This window comes from Salvelinus namaycush, chromosome 24 (assembly GCF_016432855.1).
Source record: "Salvelinus namaycush isolate Seneca chromosome 24, SaNama_1.0, whole genome shotgun sequence".
NCBI classification, from domain to species: domain Eukaryota; kingdom Metazoa; phylum Chordata; class Actinopteri; order Salmoniformes; family Salmonidae; genus Salvelinus; species Salvelinus namaycush.
In genome coordinates, this window is record NC_052330.1 from 21,217,153 (window position 1) to 21,242,137 (window position 24,985).

Sequence of the window (24,985 nt, forward strand, 5' to 3'; positions counted from 1 at the left end):
ATACTCGGCCTTGTCTCAGGATGGTAAGTTGGTGGTTGAAGATATCCCTCTAGTGGTGTGGGGGCTGTGCTTTGACAAAGTGGGTGGGGTTATATCCTTCCTGTTTGGCCCTGTCCAGGGGAATCATCGGATGGGGCCACAGTGTCTCCTGACCCCTCCTGTCTCAGCCTCCAGTATTTATGCTGCAGTAGTTTATGTGTCGGGGGGCTAGGGTCAGTTTGTTATATCTGGAGTACTTCTCCTGTCTTATCCGGTGTCCTGTGTGAATTTAAGTATGCTCTCTCTAATTCTCTCTTTCTCTCTTTCTTTCTCTCTCTCGGAGGACCTGAGCCCTAGGACCATGCCTCAGGACTACCTGGCATGATGACTCCTTGCTGTCCCCAGGCCACCTGGCCACGCTGCTGCTCCAGTTTCAACTGTTCTGCCTGCGGCTATGGAACCCTGACCTGTTCACCGGATGTGCTACCTGTCCCAGACCTGCTGTTTTCAACTCTCTAGAGAGCGCAGGAGCGGTAGAGATACTCTTAATGATCGGCTATGAAAAGCCAACTGACATTTACTCCTGAGGTGCTGACTTGCTGCACCCTCGACAACTACTGTGATTATTATTATTTGACCATGCTATTCATTTATGAACATTTGAACATCTTGGCCATGTTCTGTTATAATCTCCACCCGGCACAGCCAGAAGAGGACTGGCCACTCCTCATAGCCTGGTTCCTCTCTAGGTTTCTTCCTAGGTTTTGGCCTTTCTAGGGAGTTTTTCCTAGCCACCGTGCTTCTACACCTGCATTGCTTGCTGTTTGGGGTTTTAGGCTGGGTTTCTGTTCAGCACTTTGAGATATCAGCTGATGTAAGAAGGGCTATATAAATACATTTGATTTGATTTGATTCACACTGGAAGAAGTTAAGCTACGCTACCGCTACCCTTAAGAAAAATATAGTTAAAGGTGCAATATGCAGAAATCGCTATGCCTTTTCCTGGTTGCTAAAAATCGAATAGTTTGCCTAATTTCAGTTTGTGACAAAACAAGCAATTTTTGTGGAGAGAATCATTGTATTTTATTTTTTCATTTTTTTCCCACCTTTATTTAACCAGGTAAGCTGGTTGAGAACAAGTCCTCATTTACAACTGCGACCTGGCCAAGATAAAGCAAAGCAGTGCGACACAAACAACAACACAGAGTTACACATGGAATAAACAAGCGTACAGTCAATAACACAATAGAAAAAAAAGAAAGTCCATATACAGTGTGTGCAAATGGCGTGAGGAGGTAAGGCAATAAATAGGCCATAGTAGCGAAGTAATTACGTTTTAGCAAATTAACACTGGAGTGATAGATGAGCAGATGATGATGTGCAAGTAGAAATACTGGTGTGCAAAAGAGCAGAAAAGTACATGGGGATGAGGTAGGTAGATTGGGTGGGCTATTTACAGATGGGCTATGTACAGCTGCAGCGATCGGTTAGCTGCTCAGATAGCTGATGTTTAAAGTTGGTGGGGAAAATATAAGTCTCCAGCTTCAGTGATTTTTGTAATTCGTTCCAGTCATTGGTGGCAGAGAACTGGAAGGAAAGAGGGCCAAAGGTGTTGGCTTTGGGGATGATCAGTGAGATATACCTGCTGGAGCGCGTGCTACGGGTGGGTGCTGTTATTGTGACCAGTGAGCTGAGATAAGGCGGAGCTTTACCTAGCATAGACTTATATCTTTTTTTTACATTTTAGTCATTTAGCAGACGCTCTTATCCAGAGCGACTTACAGTAGAGTGCATACATTTTTTATTACATTTTTACATACTGAGACAAGGATATCCCTACCGGCCAAACCCTGCCTAACCCGGACGACGCTATGCCAATTGTGCGTCGCCCCACGGACCTCCCGGTTGCGGCCGGCTGCGACAGAGCCTGGGCGCGAACCCAGCCCAGCCTGGGCGCGAACCCAGAGACTCTGGTGGCGCAGCTAGCACTGCGATGCAGTGCCCTAGACCACATATGACCTGGAGCCAGTTGGTCTGGCGACGAATATGTAGCGAGGGCCAGCCGACTAGAGCATACAGGTCGCAGTGGTGGGTGGTATAAGGGGCTTTGGTGACAAAACAGATGGCACTGTGATAGACTGCATCCAGTTTGCTGAGTAGAGTATTGGAAGCTATTTTGTAAATGACATCACCAAAGTTGAGGATCGGTAGGATAGTCAGTTTTATGAGGGTATGTTTGGCGACGTGAGTGAAGGAGGCTTTGTTGCGAAATAGGAAGCCGATTCTAGATTTTTTTTTTTATTGGAGATGTTTAATATGAGTCTGGAAGGAGAGTTTACAGTCTAGCCAGACACATAGATATTTGTAGTTGTCCACATATTCTAAGTCAGAACCGTCCAGAGTAGTGATGCTAGTCGGGCGGGCGGGTGCGGGCAGCGAACGGTTGAAAGCATGCATTTGGTTTTACTAGTGTTTAAGAGCAGTTGGAGGCCACGGAAGGAGAGTTGTATGGCATTGAAGCTCGTTTGGAGGTTAGTTAACTTCCAAAGAAGGGCCAGATGTATACGGAATGGTGTCGTCTGCGTAGAGGTGGATCAGTGAATCACCAGCAGCAAAAGAGACATCGTTGGTATATACAGAGAAAATAGTCGGCCCGAGAATTGAACCCTGTGGTACCCCCATAGAGACTGCCAGAGGTCTGGACAACAAGCACTCCGATTTGACACACTGAACTCTGTCTGAGAAGTAGTTGGTGAACCAGGCGAGGCAGTCATTTGAGAAACCAAGGCTGTTGAGTCTGCCTATAAGAATACGGTGATTGACAGAGTCAAAAGCCTTGGCCAGGTCGATGAAGACGGCTGCACAGTACTGTCTTTTATCGGTGGCGGTTATGATATCTTTTAGTACCTTGAGTGTTGCTGAGGTGCACCCATGACCAGCTCGGAAATCGGATTGCACAGCGGAGAAGGTACGGTGGGATTCGAAATGGTCAGTGATCTGTTTATTAACTTGGCTTTCAAAGACTGTAGAAGGGCAGGGCAGGATGGATCTAGGTCTATAACAGTTTGGGTCTAAAGTGTCACCCCCTTTGAAGAGGGGGATGACCGCGGCAGCTTTCTGTCTAGAACTGTAACATGCTATTTGCATACAAAATTGAGATTTGGTTGTAAAGGCAAAATTCTCCTTTAACTAAAGTTACTTTGAAAAGTAGTTCACTACATCCAAACAACTTCGTGAAAAATTTGCATATCTAAATATGAAATGTCATGGAATTAAAATTGCAAGAAGTCAGATGTTAATGTGTTATTTAGCCTATCATGAAAAATGATGTTCCAAGTGAGAATTAGGCAGGTGTCATGCCAAAAAAGAAAGGAAATTCTTGCCTACTTCACCCATATTTTATTTTTGCCAAAAAAGCAGTGTGTTATTCCAGTAGTTAGCTACATGGCAAAAAAAAGTTATTAACTACTGAAAAGACTACAAAGATTTCAATTTAGCTAAGTTTCCACCAAGCTACTGCAAAATGTTGTTTAATTACTGGTTGAACTCGTTGAATTACTAGTTCACTACTCCCCAACACTGCTCTTGATAATGCACACATTACTTGATGTTTGAAAGCAAATGTTTTGTATGTTTAATGAGGTCACATGAGGTTCGATATCAAAATCAACAACACACCACATAGAGAGGTAGCTGGGCCCACCATTAGATGTGTTTGACACAGGAGGAATTACGTGTAAATGGACTGCTAGAGAATAGATACCATGTTGATAGATGGGGCTGAGTATATTCTAGAAGATCTGTGGAACATGCCCCCTCTCCAGTCTGGCCCTTGGGAGCCAGGGGATTTGCTCCTGTGTGATTGTGCATATCTTATACACCTCCACGTGGAGCCAACAGATCAGGTGTAAATAACTGCTCCTCTTCAGAGAAGGGCCTTTTATGACCGGTGACAGAGCTGATAGTGGCAGCTTTAATTAAATATGCCACTTTATACTTTATACTCGGGTAATTTATACTCCTGGATTCTCTCACATGCCGATCCTCTTTCTGTCGACTAACTGTCCATGTTGCATAATGCGATAGGACTAGAAAAAGAAAACGAGAAGACAAGGACAGGGTTATTATAAACATTCCAATGCATGGCTATTTTTATAGCTTTGTATCATTATACACTTAACATGTTCTTTCACTGCCAACGTGTACTTGGCTGAATTTAGACCGGGATCTCTGTACAGTACATGTCATTTTGGAGACTTCAAAGTAGTATTCCAGGGGACACAAATCAGAGTCTGTTGAAGTCGTTGACTGTGAAGCATTCGTCCCCAAAATAGTACTACAGTATCATTTGTCTCCCTCCCCCTTTCCAGCCCAGACATTCTGGGAAGCATATATGACACTCTCTGGCACACATCCTAGCCAATGGCTGACTCAGCAGTCTTAATGTACTCTTACCATGCTCAAAACATGTTGGAAGGGCAGAGTTTGTCTGAGTCACGATGCGTATCCATTCTAGTGTTCTCTGCTGTCAGTGCCTCATTTGCTACTGGATCCTCGCAATAATCAGTTAGCGATAGCTGTTAATTTCACTGAAAATCTAGTCATAAAAGACTCCTCAATTCTTTATAAACATTAAGGTCAATACAGCCAAGTCAGAAATGGGGTAGATTATTGTTTGATGCTCTTTTCCTTAAGCTAGCCACAGCTGCAACAGCCATTGAAGTAATCCCTTTAGATAGAGTACTTATTTTTGAAACAGACTCAGGCTGTGTTTAAGAATAAGACCAACATTTTACTCTCCACTTTGACTGAAAAAAACAACAACGAAGAAAGGCGGAGAAGTATGAAATTGTTCCTTTGAAAACAGGGAAAATTACTTTTCTTTTCAAGAATGTGGAATACGTTGCCTTCAGCGAGTGACCTCTTTTGCATACATAAATGCATCATACAATAGGATATGGGGTTAGGTGAAAGACCATTACAAATATCCCAACATTGGTTTTTCCTCAGAAGACAAATGTGATGCACTACTTAAAGGCTTAGTTCGAGGAAGAGCCCTCAAAATGTCAACAATGCCATCTATGTGAGATGCCAGACTGGAGAAGCTCACTGAGTTATATCAGCACATCAGCCTAAACCAGAAGCCCTGCCATTTGAATGCATGGGACAGCCTGCAGCAAAGCATTTCTTCATGCATTTAAATAGGAATATTATTAAAATGATGGATATGTCCTATTTGTAGGCCTGATGATCCGTCAGTCTGTTAACTGTTCCATATCCAACTGAATCTCTGGCTGTAATTGGTTAGAGGGTGTTGAATCTGTGTCTTTGATTGGTTCGGGTTCTGAATGTGTGTCTGTAAGTGGTTAGAGAGTGCTGAATCTGTGTCTGCTTGGTTAGGGTTCTTAATGTGTGTCTGTGATTGGTTAGGGTTCTGAATCTGAGTCTATAGTTGGTTACATTTAACCCTCTTAGTGATAGTACCCAAAGCATTTATTATAAATCTCTTAACGGAACCTCCCCATGCACTCTTACAGATAAACCATAATAGTAGTCATGTTGAAAATGGCAGATTTTTAAACCCACCTCAAAAAAACCTGGTTTTAGAAGACAGAGAGAGTGTGTAACCTACAGACGATGTATCAACGCCATCAGCCAACTCGTGAGTAAGATCAAACCTTGTCCTGGAAAATGTAGAGACACTACTCTGGCCTACTTCATGAACGTCAGCCAAGAAAAAAGAGGAAAGTTCTGATTTAAAAAGAGCCTGAAACGTTTTTGGCAGCTAGTAGTACTACACAACCCTGGTCCCTAAAGGCCGTATGTGTGAGAGCTCCACCAGACTGTTCAAATCCATTCCTTTGCTTAATCATGCAGCATGTTTAAAGCTGCTTAGTTGAGCAGAAAATGTGATATTAAACACATTAAAGTAATTAGACCAGGGCTCTCCAACCTTGTTCCTGGAGATCTACCATCCTGTAGGTTTTCACTCCAACCCTAATCTAGTACACCCGATTCTAATAGTCAACTGTTTGATAAACTGAACCAGGTTAGTTACAACTGGGGTTGGAGCAAAAACCTACAGGGCGGTAACTCTCCAGGAACAGGGCTGGAGACCCCTGCATTAGACTCAAACAGGTGCTCAAAGAGGTGCTCAAATATATTAGGTAGTGTAGGAGATGAGGTTACACACAGATTTATGAGTCTTTGTTAAAAGTTGGTGAGGTGCTGAATGTATGATGAATTGCTAAACCTTGAAGGCATCAATGAGAGCATCATTTCTGTCTGCCAATGACTAGACCTAGAACCAATTCAAAAACACACTGGCTTGTAGTATTTGTGATAGTTCATTGATTTCAGTCAATTACGCTAGTTATGGATGCTTTTCAATTGTAGCGTCACTTATAGAGGACCAGAATAGAAAAGGCTAGACTATATGGTCTGTTCTAGACAAGAAAGGGTGATATCTGCCGCCGTGTCCGACAGCTTACTGTCAAGCCACTGAATTGCCTACAAGTCTGTTATTCAATTACTAAAAGTGGCCTTGGAGAGACAGTGTGTGAGTGTAGTAGTGTAGTCCTCACTGTAATACACTGAGGGTGACAACACTACCTGGTAATGTAATAAGGAGAATGTGGAGGACACACACACACCCCCACACACACACAGACCAAAACAAAACACAATGGCAGTCATTTTAATCAGCACATCTCCTCCCAGCTGAAATCAATACAGTCTGCTGTAGTAGCGTCCATGGCACTGTTCCATGGGGCCCTATTATTGGCCAAACAAAACCCGCCTGAAATCCCTCTACCCCATTTATGTGACCCTGTGTTACCTCAGAGTTTTTATCTTTGTATTTATTCAGTTGTTGATTTCCATTCCAGAGGTCTGTCTCTTGCCTATTTACCAAATCAATACTCACTATTCTGTGTATTATTTTCTTAGATATATATATATATACACACATTTTGTTGTATATATGTCTGCTTTTAACTGCTTTTGTTAGCCTTTATCTGAACTCTCCCTTTTATGTCTTGATTAATGCAATCTTGATGAGGTCATCACATTAACAATTCTAATGATTTCCTTTGCTTGATGATTGAATCAATCCATCATTCCAGGGCTCACCAGTCTGTATTGTCTTTATGTGCTCAGTTCAGTGTTCACTTCCTCTCTAGCGTTAGGAGGATTAGTTTCAACTAGAACTAGAACAAGGTTTTTTCACTGCCAGGTCATTTCATTGAGAAGTCTTGCAGGAAACAGCTGCATGGAACTCCTGTGTTGCTCTCTACCTCAGTGTGGGCCACGAGAAGCTCTGATTGGCTCCCTTTACTCAGGAAACGGATATGACATGGCCACGGCTCCATGAGATATGTGGGAAAGTACAGTCTACACTCTTAGAATTCGTGGTGGCACGAGGAACCCTTGTTAGTCAATGGTTAATATTTGCACCTTTGGTTAGCTGAGGGGTTCCTGGAGGAACCCTGGACTGGAGGTGTGGCTTGGTAGGGGCGTGGCTTTTTTTACGCCACCCGTGGGAGTAAACGTGATTCCTGTTCATCTGTTCAGTTGTATTGTCATCACATGTTAAAGTTGAACACTGACAGGTTTTTAACTTTAATTAGGGTTATGGTAGTGTTTGAGTTCCGCAAGAGCATATGCATTACCAAAAGTTGTAATAGTTACCTCTTTATTAATTTATCTAATCAGCCGTGTTAATATTATATTATAATACTGTATGTAATATGCAAAACGATTTAAAGAAAATTGACTTTTGCAGTGTAGAAACTTAACATGGTGAACAGGAATGACATTTACACTAATGGGTGGCCAAAATGATCTATCTGAACGCCACACCTCCAATAAGCCACAACTCCAATCTTCTGCAAGGCTACACTATATAATTAAAAAGGTTCCAAATTCAACCTCTCCCATCACAAAAAAGTTCAGGTTTGAACCTTTACACAGGGGATCCTCGGGGAACCTTTTTGAACTGTGTGGCCATTTGTAGAACCCCAAAAGGGTATTCTTATTTCTCCTTCATATAACTGTGTGGTCCATTTTTCCTATAGTGGACAAATGTTGGGTCTCTCTCTCCATCTCTCTCTCTCCCCCTCTCTCCCTCCCTCCCATTCTTCCACTCTACCATACATATAATCAACCGTCTCTGATTGATTTGTCATTCTCCTGTTGTAGGGAAATGGTCCTTGCTTTGTTAGAATCCCTCTACTCATCACTGTCTCACATAATGGCCGTTGATGACAAATGGATCTTTATATCCGGTCCATCTGTTATAACTGTCAGACAGTAGAGATTCATATAGCTGTTTGTCTCTGTGTTCGATAATCCATGTACCATCCATCATGTTATTTGTCACATGTCATGGGTGTGTCATACTGTCAGGATTGACAAATTAGTAGATGGCATCAAGCTTTTCAAAATAATGGTTTCTCAAGGGGATTCAGAACAAGAAACGGGATTTCCCACAATACATAGATTATCTGGAGTCTTGTGTTTAGTCCATAGATAGTTTCTGATTGTTTCAGATTTCTGATCTTTCATTATTACTATACAACTTGAAATACCTAGTGGTCAGTTCCTCCAGGTCAGTCTAGATGTCTTGAAATACCTAGGGATTTCTTTCCCTCCAGGTCAGTCTAGATGTCTTGAAATACCTAGGGATTTCTTTCCCTCCAGGTCAGTCTAGATGTCTTGAAATACCTAGGGATTTCTTTCCCTCCAGGTCAGTCTAGATGTCTTGAAATACCTAGGGATTTCTTTCCCTCCAGGTCAGTAAATGTATTGCAGGCTCTCTAGTATGAGGCCCTTTGCTCCACTAGGAGCTAAAAAATAATAAGTAAATGAAGTCAGGAGACACTAGTGTGGTTGGTTCAATTTGATCTCTAGTCTTCCAGTCCTCTGGAGGAGTTGCGGCTGTGCTTGTGAGGTGGTTTCTCTCATTCAGCATGGGCAAGAATCCTGCCTTTTCAACTCAAGGTTGGTTCTCTAACACTGGAAGCCAATGATACGGTGGCCTATTTAACACAATCCATTCAGGCCCTACCTTATTCCCATTAATCTGGTGTTAAACAAGTTTTTGATGTTTTCAGTTGGAATTGTTTTGGTTTCGCTGTAGAAGAGTGTTGTTTGAATGTTCATGGGGATATTGGTTCATCTGTGTGATGTTTTTTCTCTCTCTTCAATCACCTTGTTTTAATTAAGAAGGAGAATGAGGTCTGTAGAAAGAGAGCTAATCTTTATTAATTGGAATTTCTGAGCCGTTGGGTCACTCTGGGAATTGTTATAAAACATTCTCGGAAAGCCACATGACAATCCATTCTCATCAATTAGTCAGGAAACCTTTGCTTCCGCGTGAGCAAACACACGCACACACATGCACACACACCGCACTGATCAAAATGTCAATCTGAAATGAAATATGAGTTCGAAGTCATGTTGTCTCCTTCCAGCTGGCAGATCTTCTAACTGCAATCTCTATTTCCCATATCCATATGCCTGAAAGACATTATAAGTTCCTACTGTAACGGTGAACAGTCTACACTAAGTTCAACTTGAAAGTTGTCTAGAACCACATTGGAATCCTCCTCTCTCACCTTGTCATTAGGCTAGCAGGGCAGAACAGGGCAGTATACCTCCGGGTGCCATTGTGTTTTACGACTGGCCATAGATCACCAGGTGATGTATCCGTCGTCCGTCGTCTGATTGCTTTTCTCCAATATCCCAGAGTCAGCGATCCCCAACTCCTCTCGCAGACACACACACACACACACACACACACACACACACACGCACATGCACATGCACACACACCCAGCCATACACATACACACCCAGCCACATACACCCAGCCACATACACCCAGCCACATACACTCAGCCACACACACCCAGCCACACACACATGCACACGCACACACACACTGCTCATCGGCTCTTCCAGCCTCTGGCCGGACCCTTGGCCTCTGGATTATCCCTTCATCTGTAATTAAACCCAGCCAAGGAGAACTGCTCTGCTGCTACTGCAGACTGGAGAGTAGAAACGGGGACTCAGAGAGTGCTCCATGTTTCATCACAGTTCTGAGACAGCCTGTCTCAGACAAAGGTGTGTTAATGTGCGTGTGTGTGCGTGTGTGTGTGTGTCCGTGCGTGCGTGTTTGTGTGTGTGTGCGCGTGTCTGTCTGTCTGTCTGTCTATGTGTGTGCGTGCTTATGTGTTTGTCTGTGTTTGTGTGTGTGAGTGTGTGTATGCCGCTAAATGTATGCTGCTTCTATACTAGCTGTATGTAAGAGGGTTTATTTCATGCATGCTGTCCTTAATTACTGGAGATGTCAGTTGACTGTGATCAGACGTTTGCTGGGGTTGACTGTGTGTGTTTCTGTGGGCATACACATTCTCACTGATCTCCTATCTCTCAAATCGCCTCCTCCACTGCCGTAGTCACAGGTCACAGGTAAGACTGAAGCTACAGTATTACACAACTCACTGCCAGCAGCCAACAACACAAACCATGTCTGTCACTTCTTCCTCACTGGAAAAGTCTGTAGTGGGAAAGATAACAGTTTAAGACCTCAAATCAGTGTGATTTTTTTTCACTCAAAACTCTGATGTATTGAAAGGACTGTAGAATTTGATGGGAGCACTTTAGTATAGTGGGAAATATGCTATTCTTTCACACAGAGACAGGGCTGTTGTTCTCTGCTGGTGTGTGATTGTGAGAAGGGTGTAATCCGGCAGTGACTGTTTTAGTGAAGCTCCTGGTAAGAACACTATCCAGCTCTCTGATTGGACAAGAGTACAGGGACAACAGGTGATGACAAACATTCCCAATTACAATGCCAAAATGTAATCTTTCTCTTGGCCTAATCCCTTCCATTGTGATAGTGGGAGTGGAAACAAAGAGGGGCAATTGGCTTCCACATGTTGTGATTCTGATGGATTCTGTCTGAAAGATTGACAGCAGCTTTTTGGCCCCCTGTGTGTTGTCAGGTGGCTCACTGCATTAACTCTACTCTGCCCTGAGGGATATAAGCCCCCCCCCCCACTCTGTCTTTCTGTCCCTCCCTCCCTCTCTCTTCTCCCCTCCTTCCCCTCTCCCTCCCTCCCTCTCTTTCTCTTTACCCACCCCTCTCTCTCATTTCAAGGGCTTTATTGGCATGGCTCTCTTTCTGTCCCTCCCTTCCTCTCTCTTCTCCCCTCCTGTTTAGGTAGGGTAGGGTGATATTAAGCTGCCAGGCAAGGGAGGTGAAAGCTGTGATCCTGACTCCTGACATGTGTGAATTACCAGTTGGTCTCTGGGGATTGGAACCCACCCAGCCATGTGTAATTAAAAGAGCATGAAGGCAGATCAAGTGCTTTCCTCAACTCCTAATTCAATGTTCCTGGAGACTGCTAGAGAATCCACTGGGTGCCTTGTCTGAGAGATGTCCATGAAGCAGGATGGAAAAATATCCTCTTGTTTTGATAGTTCATCTGAGATTGACTGTGAGTGGAGGGTAGTTAGCTGTCTCATTTATCAGTAAGCTATTGTAGAAGGTAATAGATTTAGCACCCTATTATTTAATTTGACACTGAAGACTCTTTACCACCAGCCAGCCCTCTCAGCAAATTCATTAAAAACGGTTTAGGGTGTCAGGTACCCCAACTGTTAAGAGCATTGGGCCAGTAACCGAAAAGTTGCTGATTCAAATCCCTGAGCCATATATGTAAAAAATCTGTCGATGTGCCCTTGAGCAAGGCACGTAACCCTAATTGGTTCTGTAAATTGTTCTGGATAAGTGTCTGCTGAGGGGGCCCAGTGTTAAGGATCAGCGTGGCAGACGTGTTGTTGCCTACTCTTACCACCTGGGGGCGGCCCGTCAAGAAGTCCTGCAACTGGATCCTGGACTTCCTGAAGGGCCGCCCCTCAGGGGTGTTTACTTAGTCCTCTCCTGTACTCCCTGTTCAAGACAAAGGAGCTGATCGTGGACTACAGGAAAAGGCGGGCCGAACAGGTCCCCATTAACATCAACGGGGATGTAGTGGAGCGGGTCGACAGATTCAAGTTCCTTGGTGTCCACATCACCAACAAACGATCATGGTCCAAACATACCAAGACAGTTGTGAAGAAGGCACAACAAAACCTTTTCCCCCTCAGGAGACTGAAAAGATTTGGCATGGGTCCTCAGATTCTCAAAAGGTTCTACAGCTGCACAATCGAGAGCATCCTGACCGGTTGCATCACCGCCTGGTATGGCAACTGCTCGGCATCTGACCGTAAGGCGCTACAGAGGGTAGGGCGAACGACCCAGTACATCACTGGGGTCAAGCTTTCTGCTATCCAGGACCTATACAATAGGCAGTTTCAGAGGAAAGCCCATAAAATTGTCAGTGACCCTCAAGTTATAGACTGTTTTCTCTGCTACCGCATGGCAAGCTGTACCGGAGTGCCAAGTCTAGGACCAAAAGGATCCTCAACCGCTTCTACCCCCAGGCCATAAGACTGCTGAACAATTAATAAAATCACCACCGGACAATTTACATTGACCCCCCCACACCTCCCTTTTTGTACACTGCTGCTACTCGCTGTTTATTATCTATGCATAGTCACTTTACCCTACCTACATGTACAAATTACCTCGACTAACCTGTACCCCCGCACACGGACTCGGTACCGGAGCCCCCTGTATATAGCCTCGTTATTGTTTTTCTTATTGTATTACTTTTCATTATTATTTTTTATTTTAGTCTACTTGGTAAATATTTTCTTAACTCTTCTTGAACTGCACTGTTGGTTAAGGGCTTGTAAGTAAGCATTTCACGGTAAAGTCTACACTTGTATTCGACGCATGTGACAAATAAAGTTTGATTTGATGTTAATTTGCTAAATGACTAAAATGTAAATCTATTTAAATGTTTCTTACCTTGTTTGCCTAACATCAGCCCTGTATGTAGAGATGAAGCTGAGTCTGACAGAATGGAGTCAGTAATCACAGCCTATCATCACCCACTCTGGGAGTTCTAGTCTGTCCTGAGCAGCCTCTGGAGACGCTGATCTCCCCCAAAGCCTGTGATTTGATATCTTCTCCCACAAAGAGGAGATCAGATACCGCGGAGCACAGCAGCACACCACCATGCAGCAGGGATTGAGAGAATAGTCCATATTCCACATGCATCTGTGTGGGAGGAGGTTAAGGACTGCTCAGATACTAACACACCTCTCTTCTGATACCTCTCTCTAACACTCCACCATCCACTCTGAGTCAGATTTTCTTCTCCCAGCTCTGACAGTTTAAAGTCTTACCTACACCTGTATGGATGGTAGAGACCCACCTATGAAAGCCAAAAGAACTGCCCAGCAACGGGCATAACATGTTATTCATGGTCTTCTGTATAGAGGTGATTCTTGGGGTTCCAAAGGGTTTCAAAATGAGGTCAAGCAGAGCATCACCAGAGGTGTTTTACCTAGACACCTGTAGCAGAGGAGGACCCAACCTCTCAACCCTTACCTCAAAATGAAGAGGCACAGACAGTACTAATAGCATGGTAAAGGCCTGCATCCTGGCTGTCTCCTCTCTCCCCTCCCCTCTGGCTGGGTTTAATATTTCTGGCTTCTGTGAACACGTCTGACCTACTCTCTCTTCATTAACACGACCCCCCCCCCCCGCTCAAATCACCATCCCCACCACTACCAGGCCGTATGCTAATATTGTCCCCCTTATCCCGTGGGTGGTTAGGTAAAGGTTAGATAAGCGTTTGTACATGTGGCCGAGAGCTTCTACCCTCCAGGGCAATGGTGATACACATCAGTGGTTCTGGAGGAGTGGGGCTAGTGCATACAATAGGCATGCCTTGTACAATGGCTTATACAGTTTGTGACTAGAAGACAATAATTATATTCACTCAAATAATATCAGAGCTGTGATTCCATGTATGCTTCTCTGTACCTGGATTTTACTATATTGAGCTGATATCAAGGAAACTAGCTAGTCTATGTAGAAATACATAAATAGATGTAACCCAAGAGACAAAACTGAACTAAATTGTGTTAGTGTATAGATAGATGCAGATAGGTGATGTGAGGTGAGGTGAGGCACTCTATGTTCATTAGTACAGCCCCATGTATTGTGCAAATTCCCATGCAGTCTGATAGCTGCTCCTGCCTCCTGCCTCCTGCCACCTTCACCACCCACTGCTCTCTAACTGGGTAGCTGGGTAGCGGGTTGGAAACATGGTATTCCTGGCACTACCCACCTTCTGAGTCCACCCAGCATGGCACGCACCACTGCCTGTTGCCCATATGCCAGTACGTGTCCCATAATCCCCTGTTTCTGTTACTGATCTAACAACATGTCACTCGTGAAGGGTGACAGAGGACTTTAGGACAGGGAGGGGAAGAGGAAGTAAAATAAGATCTGTAGATGAGTTAGAATCCTGGCTGTCGAGAAATCACTGGCTTTTTTCATTGGACATGATTGGTATAACATCTGCTAAACATGTGTATGTGACAAATACAAGTTGATTAGATTTTTGATTTGATTTGATTTATTTACTGTAGAGCGATGTAAAGGATGAGGTCAGAGATTAACACACAAACACACCCAAACAAACTGTCTTATGTCTAAGCATGGATATCCGTCCCTCCTCTTTCCTATGACTCTCTTTCGAAATGGCAATATTATTATCTCTACACCAGCTCTTGGTTATATGTTCTGTGTTCTGTCTCTTGAAAATCCTCCCTCCAACACGACTCCCCCTAATACCCTGACATGCATTTCTGCCATGTTTCTGACTTTCCGCTCCAAGATGAGGCTATTTGAAATGCATCTCCTCTCCCCTGACTTGTGTGTTGTGTTTGTACTACGCGAGCTGCATGTCATAATGGGCAGCACAGCTCAAATCCCTCCCAGGCAGCAGCAGAGTCTGTGGTGATTGTATCAAACTGACCTCTAACAAGCTGTCAGCTCTGGTTTGATAAAGCATGCATGTATCACTGCTGAGGGCCTGGCATCCACATGGAAAGACACCGAGGACAGGTCTGTGCCCCCCCCCCATCCTTCCCTGTTTTTCCTTCCTCTCCAATATTGTCTCATCCGCTGGCTGATGCTGTCCTGTGGTGCAGCCTAGGCATCCAGCAAGACAGGAAGGGGAGAGCACTGCACATTGGACTGGAGATAGGGAATCATGGAGTGAGGAGGGAAATAAGAGAAGCACAGTCAAAAGTGTCATACGGTCTTCCATGTATGGAAAGGGCCCAGTGGGTGTCCTCCTCTGTCTGCAGCGGTAGAGAGGTTGAACAAAAACGCAAGCAAAAAGGGAGCTAACATTCAATATGGCCCTTAAGTGTTTAATTCCCTGGTTTGATATGGTGAGAGTGAGTCAGTGGAGTAGTCTGTGTTCTAGAGCCCTGTGTGAGGCAGCAAGCTGTTTCAGCTAGTGAAAGGACTATGGGCACTCAGCCCCTGCTCTGTCACTCGCTCCCTCCCTCCCTCTCTCCCTCTTTTTTCTCTCTCTCTCTCTCTCCCTCCCTCTTTTCTCTCTCTCTCCCTCCCTCCCTCCCTCCCTCCCTCCCTCCCTCCCTCCCTCCCTCCCTCCCTCCCTCCCTCTTTTTTCTCTCTCTCTCTCCCTCTTTTTTCTCTCTTTGTCTAAAAAAGTAACAGCAACATCAAAACAAAGAGCAGTTATTATGTAATATTTTGGCAATTACCATTTTTAGTTTAATCCTTTAATAAATACAACGAAGTAAAACCAGTATTTCAGTACCTCAACTGTTAGACAGGGGGTGCTAGTGCGTGATGAGAAACGAGTCCAGGGACATACTGAATTAGAGGGAGAGGGAGCGAAAGAGAAATCAAACAGAGTAGGAGAGACACGTGAATCAAACCAGCAACGAGACTGCTCATTTAAACTGTATGACAGTCGGATGGAATGCGCTCTCAGAGCTTCTTTCTCTGCCTCTCTTGCGGTTAACTTTGGACTCTGTGTGGGGACTCGTTGACCGTGCGCGCATGGGTTCCGTGACAGGTTGTAAAGAAGGAATTCCAACACTATTTTTAAAGCCACACGCGGATCTGGGGGCGTGGACCGCTCGAGCACAGACCGTTTGGTTCGAGGAACATTTTACTGTGACTGTTGGATGTGGATTTTCGTACCGCTCTACCGGCTTGGAGTGCCCCGGCATACCCGAAGCATTTGGACACAACACGGTCCGAGCTGTCGCTCTCGTTGGTACGGGATTGCTTTGAGTTTAAGTTATATTTTCTGTCAATTTTCCTGTCATTGGAATACGTACATTTTGCTCCGATTGAGGGTTTACAAGAGTGAGGGCGGCGTGGAAGGAATAGGCTACTACAGCGGGAGCAAAGCGTCTCCAAATAGCGCAACGTTGGAACATTTATGATTACATATAACTAAACAAATTACTGAATACGGTAACACTTTCTAATCCGTCTAAATCTGGAACAATTCTTGGTTTTAAATAATGATTTTTTTTCTTTGCCTAAAGTGATTGTTTACCGTGAACCTGGCATGTCAATATGGGCGACTAACATCGATGGCAAATGACATCGGGGATTTGAAAGCTATCACTGCATCCACTGAACTCATCTCCGTCTGCAAATATTGGCATGTGTCAAAGGATATCAGTGTATTTCGTTTCACTGACCTTTTTCACCAGACGGGTTTATTGGATATTATCACAGAATAACTGGAGGCCAAATATTCCATATTCCCTATTAAAAAATAATAGAATTTTGAACTACGTCGCCTACAGTTTAGGCTATTATTTTTGAGTCATGGATTCTAACATTTGCATTGTCCTCTCTTCGTGTGTTCCTGACATTTAGACTGCATTATTTGCGAAGATACTGCCATTTTCATTTGCATTTAACAATGAGATTTAAAATCCGTTTGGGGAAGTAATTATTGGTGCTGTTCTGTTCTGCACTCTTTACATTAGCCTATTTACAGTAGCTACAATACCCAAACATGACAAGCACCGGACCTGTCATCGTGTTTGAGTGGCTGAAGACCCTCCAGCTCTCTCAGTATGTGGAGTTCTTCGTGGATAACGGTTACGATGATCTGGAAGTTTGCAAACAAATTGGAGACCCCGACCTGGATGCTATCGGTGTCTACATACCGCACCACCGGCAAAGGATCCACGACGCGGTGCAAAGGCTGAAAGACGACGATAAGGAGACTGCAGCGGGGCTGTACTTTACACTTGAGCCGATGCCCCCCGCGTCCGAAATGTGTCCTAGTCACCTGGTGGACCAGTACGAGTCTAAACTCCGGGGGTCCAAGTCTTGGACCGAACCGAATAGTGACCGGGTCGGGAGGAATGGGGGCGCGTATCTGGGCGCGCAGAGGAACCTGACGCTTGGCAACCGGAGGGAGCTGGTGATTTACCCCAAACTGAAGCTGAAGATCATGATCAGGGATAAAGTCATCAGAGATGGAGTCAACCTTGCCAGGCCACCATACTCAAACAAGGTGAGATCATCATCAAGACTATACCTCTCACTGGAAAGCTGTATAACCAATGCATACCATCATTATAACCAGTCCCATGTCATGCAAAGGATAATCAGTCATCCAAATCATTTTGAATATGAGAAAGATGCTACTCATGAAATACAAGTTGGGTTGGCTATGCTATATCATAGATATGCATCTCAGATCAAATGGTTATTGTCTGAGCCATTGCTGGTTGTCAGGCCTCAGGAGAGCCCTGTCTGGCCCTGTTGTCCCCTGGGGATGTGTCCTTGTCTGGCCCTATGTTCCCCTGGGGTTGTGTGAGTTAGTGAATGCTGCCGTGGTGACGGCTGGCTGCTGTGGATCAATGAGCAGGAAGAGGAGGAGCCTTCAATCATTCTCTGATTTCCTGTAGAGAGAAACACACTTGGATGATTGATTAATTCACACTCACCTGTCTAGTGTTTCTTACCTGTCTGTCCAGCCCGCAGACCTCTCTGAGGAGTTGGATCAACCTGCGTCATCATGCTCATTTTGGCCCAGGCCATTTTAGTTGATGAATGTGTGTCATCATCATTGATTAGCAGCAGTCTAAATTGAGGGTGTCCAGCTGGTTTTCTGCTGGAGCTCATTTGAGGAGGAAGATTGATAGCATCTTTATATCAGATCAGTGGCTTTACATCAGATGCTCAGCCTACTGAGGGCTCACTCAATGACCACTTTGTTAGTACAGAGAGAGAAAGAGAGAGAGACACACACACACACACACACACACATACACACAGCTTTTGTCACCATAGCCGTGCAATGCAATGTACATTAAATTTTTTGGGATACGATGAAAAAGATCCGTGTTTTATTCTACAGAGAAAATAGCATTTCAAAGGATTATCTCATGCACATGTTATCTCAAGGGTTTCCATTTTTGAATTTTTCCTTAAATCTTGAAATCTTACAGTGAACATCCAGACTTTATCTGGGATTTCTAAGTGATCAATATTCAAATTGCAGACTCTTAATTTGGGTGTTTTGTCAGCACTTCTTCTGCCTCTTTGTATTCCTGGCATTATCCCTTTTCCTATAAATGGGAATCCCACAGAGATGTGGGATTTTTCCAGGACTATGGCTAAACTCACTTTGAAACAAAGTGTTGTCTCCAGACGGTTAAAGGCTGTATTTATTTAGAGCCAAAGCCTCGACATTGAGGCTTTTGAGGAGAATAAGCAGTTCAAGGTCTCTCTCTCGCTCTCTCTGTGTGTGTGTGTGTGTGTGTGTGTGTGTGTGTGTGTGTGTGTGTGTGTGTGTGTGTGTGTGTGTGTGTGTGTGTGTGTGTGTGTGTGTGTGTGTGTGTGTGTGTGTGTGTGTGTGTGTGTGTGTGTGTGTGTGCATGTGTGCGTGCTTGCGTGTATACATACAGTATGTGAGTGTGAAACCCTGCAGTAGAGTGTTGAATGTGATCCAGGCCAGTAGTCTCCTCCTCAGGAGCGAGTCAAGTGTGAGGAGCCCTCCGTGATGGAACTGGGACCAGCTGGCCTCTGATTGGTCAGTGCAGGGTTCTTCTCTCTCTGCCCCTGAGACCAGACATGGTAGTTTCAACAAGGCTTGCATAGTACATTAAATACAGCATAGATAAGCAAATGGCGGTTTTGTAGAAGGGTCAGTGTCTGGTAACTCTATGTTCACACTGCTTCTCTGTTTGTTTTTGTGCTCAATGTGTAGACACAGTACTTCCTCCAGCACTGCTCAGTGATGATGCTCTGAAGTGTCATTGACTGCCACGTCCATATGAAGCTATAGGACCATAAGCCAACACTTCACTACTAGGGCTCTGCTGGGAGACATTAATACCCATGATCCTTATCTAGACCACAGGGAGCCCTTGTCTGGGGGGGAGATACAGAGAGAGGGAGGGGTGGTATCATTGCTCAAACACATCTATGATTGCACAGTTCTGTATTTCTCATTGGAGAACAATACTAGCATTATTGATAGTGTTTGGTGTATAATTGTTGTGTGCAGTGCAGTCATATTGCTTGCTAATGGCTACTTAGATACTACACTTGTGCTTATTGATTTTCTTGGTTCCTTTTAATTCCTTCATTGCATTTTCCTGACTGAGAAGTGACATTGACACCATCAACGACAAATGCTTTTGGAAAAGAGTAAAACAAATTAAGTGAAATTATATTTTCTTCCTGTGTCGGTGTCTGAGGTTAGGGAGGCCTAATTAGAGTTTAGCTGCTTTGCTTTGCTCTGGAGCAGCAGCGGAAAACAGTGATTTGGTGCAACATGGCTCATCCTCTTGCTGTGTTGTGGTGACAATGTTGCCATTCCAGAGCATGGAGGCTGAGGAGACACAAGGAGAGAGGTACTTTACTCTCTGCATCTACTTTATGATATCTAGAAGATGTTATATCTGACCATATTGAATCACAGACCCAGTGTAATGCTGTCCCTGAAGCACACAGAGATTTGTGGTCAAAGCATGTCAGTTTCTGCTAATTAAAGTGGAGATGTTGAATTGAGTTAGAAAAATGTTTTTAAAAATGTGCCCTGTCTTCAGGCGCCAAAAGGCTTGCAGAAACAGTAGCAGTTAACAGGATAGTGCTCTGCCCTATATTTCCTCTTGATCCAGCCAATCAGATGATCTGGAATGAATGGGAAGGGCAGCTCGTTAAATGTTATTGCTTTGTGACGCTGATTTGAATCTCTACTATTTCAGTTACAAACCGTCCACGATTTGACTGTCCATGAATGTCCGCGTTGTAGGGCGTTAGATATCAGCCTCTGTCCTGTACACCTCCACAATACTAGTCTTTCCTCTGTATGCCCTGTGTCTGTGTGGTTAGGAAGTGGAAGCTAAACTCAGGGAGATGCCCCCATTGTTTGACTGCAGGCTGATGGAGCCACGTGTCCATTCACTAGTGTTGTGTTTTGGATTTCCGATTTCTGCCCATGGAATAGCACTGAGGAGACAAGTGGCCTGCATTGTTCTGATGGGAGGGTGATGAAACAACTGGGTGTCATGTGGAGAGGATGACTGTACATAGATGGAGGTTTATGCTGCTCAAACAGAAACAGGACTGGAACCAGTGTTTGTTAAGAGGACTAGGCTGCTGATGCTTATCTAAGGTCAGTTTAGCATTTCCCCCAATGTCAGGATTTGTGGAGGGTAAGCTGTTCCTAGATAAGTTCTTACGGGAAACTTCACATCACTTGTTCAAAGCCTTAAACTGACCTGAGAGCAGTTGATTCAATCTGGTGGGAGTTTTTATCAAGCTTGTGGCTTAATGCTCCTTACCAATGTGAGACATTCAGTTAATACATGGAGTTGTTGAGTCTTTGTGAAGGAAGATGGAAAGTCAGTATGGGGTAGTTGATGCTATTATTGGTTTCCTCCCTGAGTGAAAGGACAAGATCGTCACCTTCCATGCTTCACTCTAACCTTGCTTCCTCTCTTAGTTCTTTGAATATCCCAGCTTCCTCGCCTTTCAGGAAATCAGCTTTCTGTTAGAGATCCTCTAGTTGGCCTAATGAGAAAATGACCATGGTCCACTCCTGCATTATGGCTATAGAAACCCCTTAGGCCAGACTGAAGTACAGCCAAACCGTAGTGTGAAAAAGAGCTTTGTTTATAGGGGTTTAACTTCCTGAATGTTTCAGATATAAGATAGTGGTCATAACAATGTATCATTCATGTGGTGTAGTATAGTGCTAAGTAAAATAATATACATTTCTGTGTTACAATTTTATGGTACATGCATCATCCATAACATTGTTCCCCACTCAAAATAGCATTTAACCCCGGGTGAATAACTCCTTCCCAAACAAATCAAATGTTATAGGTCACATACACATATTTAGCAGATAATATGGCGGGTGTAGCAAAATGCTTGTGTTCCTAGCTTGACTAGAATACAGTAGAATACAGTATATACATATGAAATGAGTATAAAACAGTATGTAAACATTATTTAAGATACTAGTGTTCCATTTAAAGTGACCAGTGATTCCATCTCTCCACTTTCTCACAAGGAAGACATTATGCTCTGTTTTTACATAATTAAGAGCTTTTTCATTATTGATAAGCCAGGCAGCAGAGTAATTTGGTGAAAGCTTTTCATTTAGCCAAGCATCTTCTTTTCTTCATGTTACACCCTGTGGGCTGGCATGCTGCCACAAGACGGGAAAAGGAGACCCTTTAGAACGGAACGGCCCTGGTGTTTGCCAAGGTTTCTGCTGAAAGCCCTGTTTGCTCTCAGCCTTTAATAAGGACCCTTTAAAGGTGTAATCAACAACTGCTCGTAAAAAGGAAGTCATAAAATGTCAAGGATGGCCGTATGGGCTTGAGTCAGGGAGAGAAAGTAAATTAGTGAGACAGGTAAAGGATAGAGGAGGGGGAAGGAGGGGATGTAGGGTCATAGAGGGATGGACCATTCTCATTCCCTTCACACAAAACACACTCAAATTGCTTTACTACCAGTCTCCTTTTATTCTACACTTAAAGGCTGCCAAATATAGCCTGTTCCTAGATCAGTTAGTGCTGTCTTGCCAACTCCTATGGTAATTGTCATGTCAACGACTATAAAAGTTTGCTATACAGCACCAACAGACCTGGTACCAGGCTATGCATAATAAACACTAGCACTTGAGAACCTGAACAACATCTGGGTGTGTTGTGTCTAGGCTGTTAGCTAGTTCCCTGATCTTTGACCCCTACTGGGTTTGACCTGCTATTCAAACACTAGCTGAGCTGGGGTGATCCTGATCGGAGTTGACAAGAGGAAACGGACCATACAGTACTACAGTCCCTCTGGGTCTCAATGGTTCTAGCTCCAGTACACTATCAGAATATAACATTTACATTTTGGGTAATAGGGCCTCCGGACTGTGTGCTCAGTGCTGTAATGTACAGGTAACTGCCAAAATAAAGGAAACACACGCATAAAGTGTCTTAATAGGGCGTTGGGCCACCACGACCCCTCGAACAGCTTCAATGTACCTTGGCATAGATTCTATAATAGATTCTATAAGTGTCTGGAACTCTATTGAAGGGATGCGACACCATTCTGGAACTCTATTGAAGGGATGCGACACCATTCTGGAACTCTATTGAAGGGATGCGACACCATTCTGGAACTCTATTGAAGGGATGCGACACCATTCTGGAACTCTATTGAAGGGATGCGACACCATTCTGGAACTCTATTGAAGGGATGCGACACCATTCTGGAACTCTATTGAAGGGATGCGACACCATTCTGGAACTCTATTGAAGGGATGCGACACCATTCTGGAACTCTATTGAAGGGATGCGACACCATTCTGGAACTCTATTGAAGGGATGCGACACCATTCTGGAGCTCTATTGAAGGGATGCGACACCATTCTGGAACTCTATTGAAGGGATGCGACACCATTCTGGAGCTCTATTGAAGGGATGCGACACCATTCTGGAACTCTATTGAAGGGATGCGACACCATTCTGGAACTCTATTGAAGGGATGCGACACCATTCTGGAACTCTATTGAAGGGATGCGACACCATTCTGGAACTCTATTGAAGGGATGCGACACCATTCTTCCATAATTTGGTGTTTTGTTGATGGTGGTGGAAAACGTATGTCTCAGGCGCCACTCTGGAAGTGTTCAATTGGGTTGAGATCTGGTGGCACACAGACACAGACAGACAGACAGACAGACAGACAGACAGACAGACAGACAGACAGACAGACAGACAGACAGACAGACAGACAGACAGACAGACAGATGCACCCTTTAAACCCTCTATGCTCCTTTGAAACCCCTCTCAAAGCCACTGAGATCTCTTATTCTAGCTATGGTAGCAAACTACTGGGCATTTTATACATGACCCTAAGATTGATGGGATGTTAATTGCTTAATTAACTCTTAATTAAGCAATTTCTTTCAATATACTTTGTATCCCTCATTTAATCAAGTGTTTCCATTATTTTGGCAGTTACCTGTATGTGAGGCTCCTGAGCTCTTCCACAGCTGTCAAAAGAAATCAGATATATATGCACCCTCAGTCTTGTGAAGTTTTCTGGAAATTAAAGGAGTAGCCTGCTATGTATTTTCTCCATAGAGAATGGTGTGTGTCATTGTTTTATCAGAGCACCACAGAACGTTTTAATGGCTGGCTTTCTGTCCAGTCGGGCCCACAGAGACAGACAGACATGACCACCCTTCTCCAGGGAACAAGTGAAAATGTGGGAAAAGTAGTGTAACACTGTGTGTGCAGCTGGCCTTCTCATTTCACTGGGACGTTTTCCTCCTGTGCTCTTTGTTTCTCACATAATCGAGTGGCTTTTAAGCAGCTTTAGTCATACTAGAAAACTTGCTTATGTGAGGCTGTGGGCGTAAGTAGACTATTCAAATTACCCAGAAACACAGTTGAAATGCTTCAGATACTCTAATGAATACTTTACATAACATTTACAGTTATAATGATAATTGATTATTGTTTAGAAATCTATCACGGCATATACTGTATGTTGTAAAGTTTTAGCCACAGTATACACTCAGCTTATTAGTCTAATTCTATACTGGCAAGATATAGGTTACAGAGCTATGCATAGTCATGGCAACACCTTTAAATAAAGCGTCCAGGCTATGTTGTTGCCGGTCGCTGCAGCCATGACTATTTCCACTGTAGGTCCTGATGAGACATGAATGACAGATATATTATCAGATATATCAGATATGTTATCAGATAAATTATCAGATAAATTATCAGATATGTTATCAGATATATTATCAGATATGTTATCACATATGTTATCAGAGCTATTCTGGTATTACAGGGATGACTGCGTCAGCCTTCAGGCACACACTGGCTGTCTGCATGAACATACTGCATCATGGTCTGGGGAAGAGAAAGCTAGGTTCATGGTCAATATCAATGTTATGTATCTAGAAAACTATACTGCGTTCTCTAACTTTGTCAAGGTTTCACTAATTAGTTGAAATACATACTGTACATTCACACGAAGCATGTGTGTTTATACACTCAGCACTGAATTGATGAATTGCTTTAGGTTTACTTAATCTTTCTACAGTATAAATAGGCCTAAATTGAAAGGTCAGGGAGTCATGGAGCTGTTTAAATATTATAATCCATGATTTCCATAACAGTGGTTATTTTGCTCTTTCAGGCAGTGGGTGGAAAATACTTGAAAGGGGATTGACAGTGTAACGGGCTTCCTCCTTCTCCTCATCCGAAGAGGAGTAGCAAGGATTAGACCAAAATGCAGCGTTGTGAATAGACATGATTTTTAATAAACAAAACAGAAAACACGACGAACACTTGAATAAATTACAAAACAACAAACGACGTAGACAGACCTGGACGACGAACTTACATGAAACACGAAGAACGCAAGAACAGGAAAACTGACTACATAAAACGAACGAACAAACAAAACCGAAACAGTCCCGCGTGGCGTAACATACACTGACACAGGAGACAACCACCCACAACAATCAATGTGAAAACACCTACCTTAATATGG

General features: G+C 43.8%; 1 protein-coding gene across 1 annotated transcript in view; it reads left to right on the top strand.

Annotated features, from left to right (window-relative positions):
• Positions 1 to 16,964: 16,964 nt before the first annotated feature.
• The window catches only part of LOC120019078 (SAM and SH3 domain-containing protein 1-like), a 309,614-nt gene continuing 301,593 nt past the window's right edge, over positions 16,965 to 24,985 (top strand). The window contains exon 1 of the mRNA XM_038962317.1: positions 16,965 to 17,471. Within this exon, the coding sequence (XP_038818245.1) occupies positions 16,965 to 17,471 (507 nt within the window). The remainder of the gene's footprint in view (positions 17,472 to 24,985) is intronic.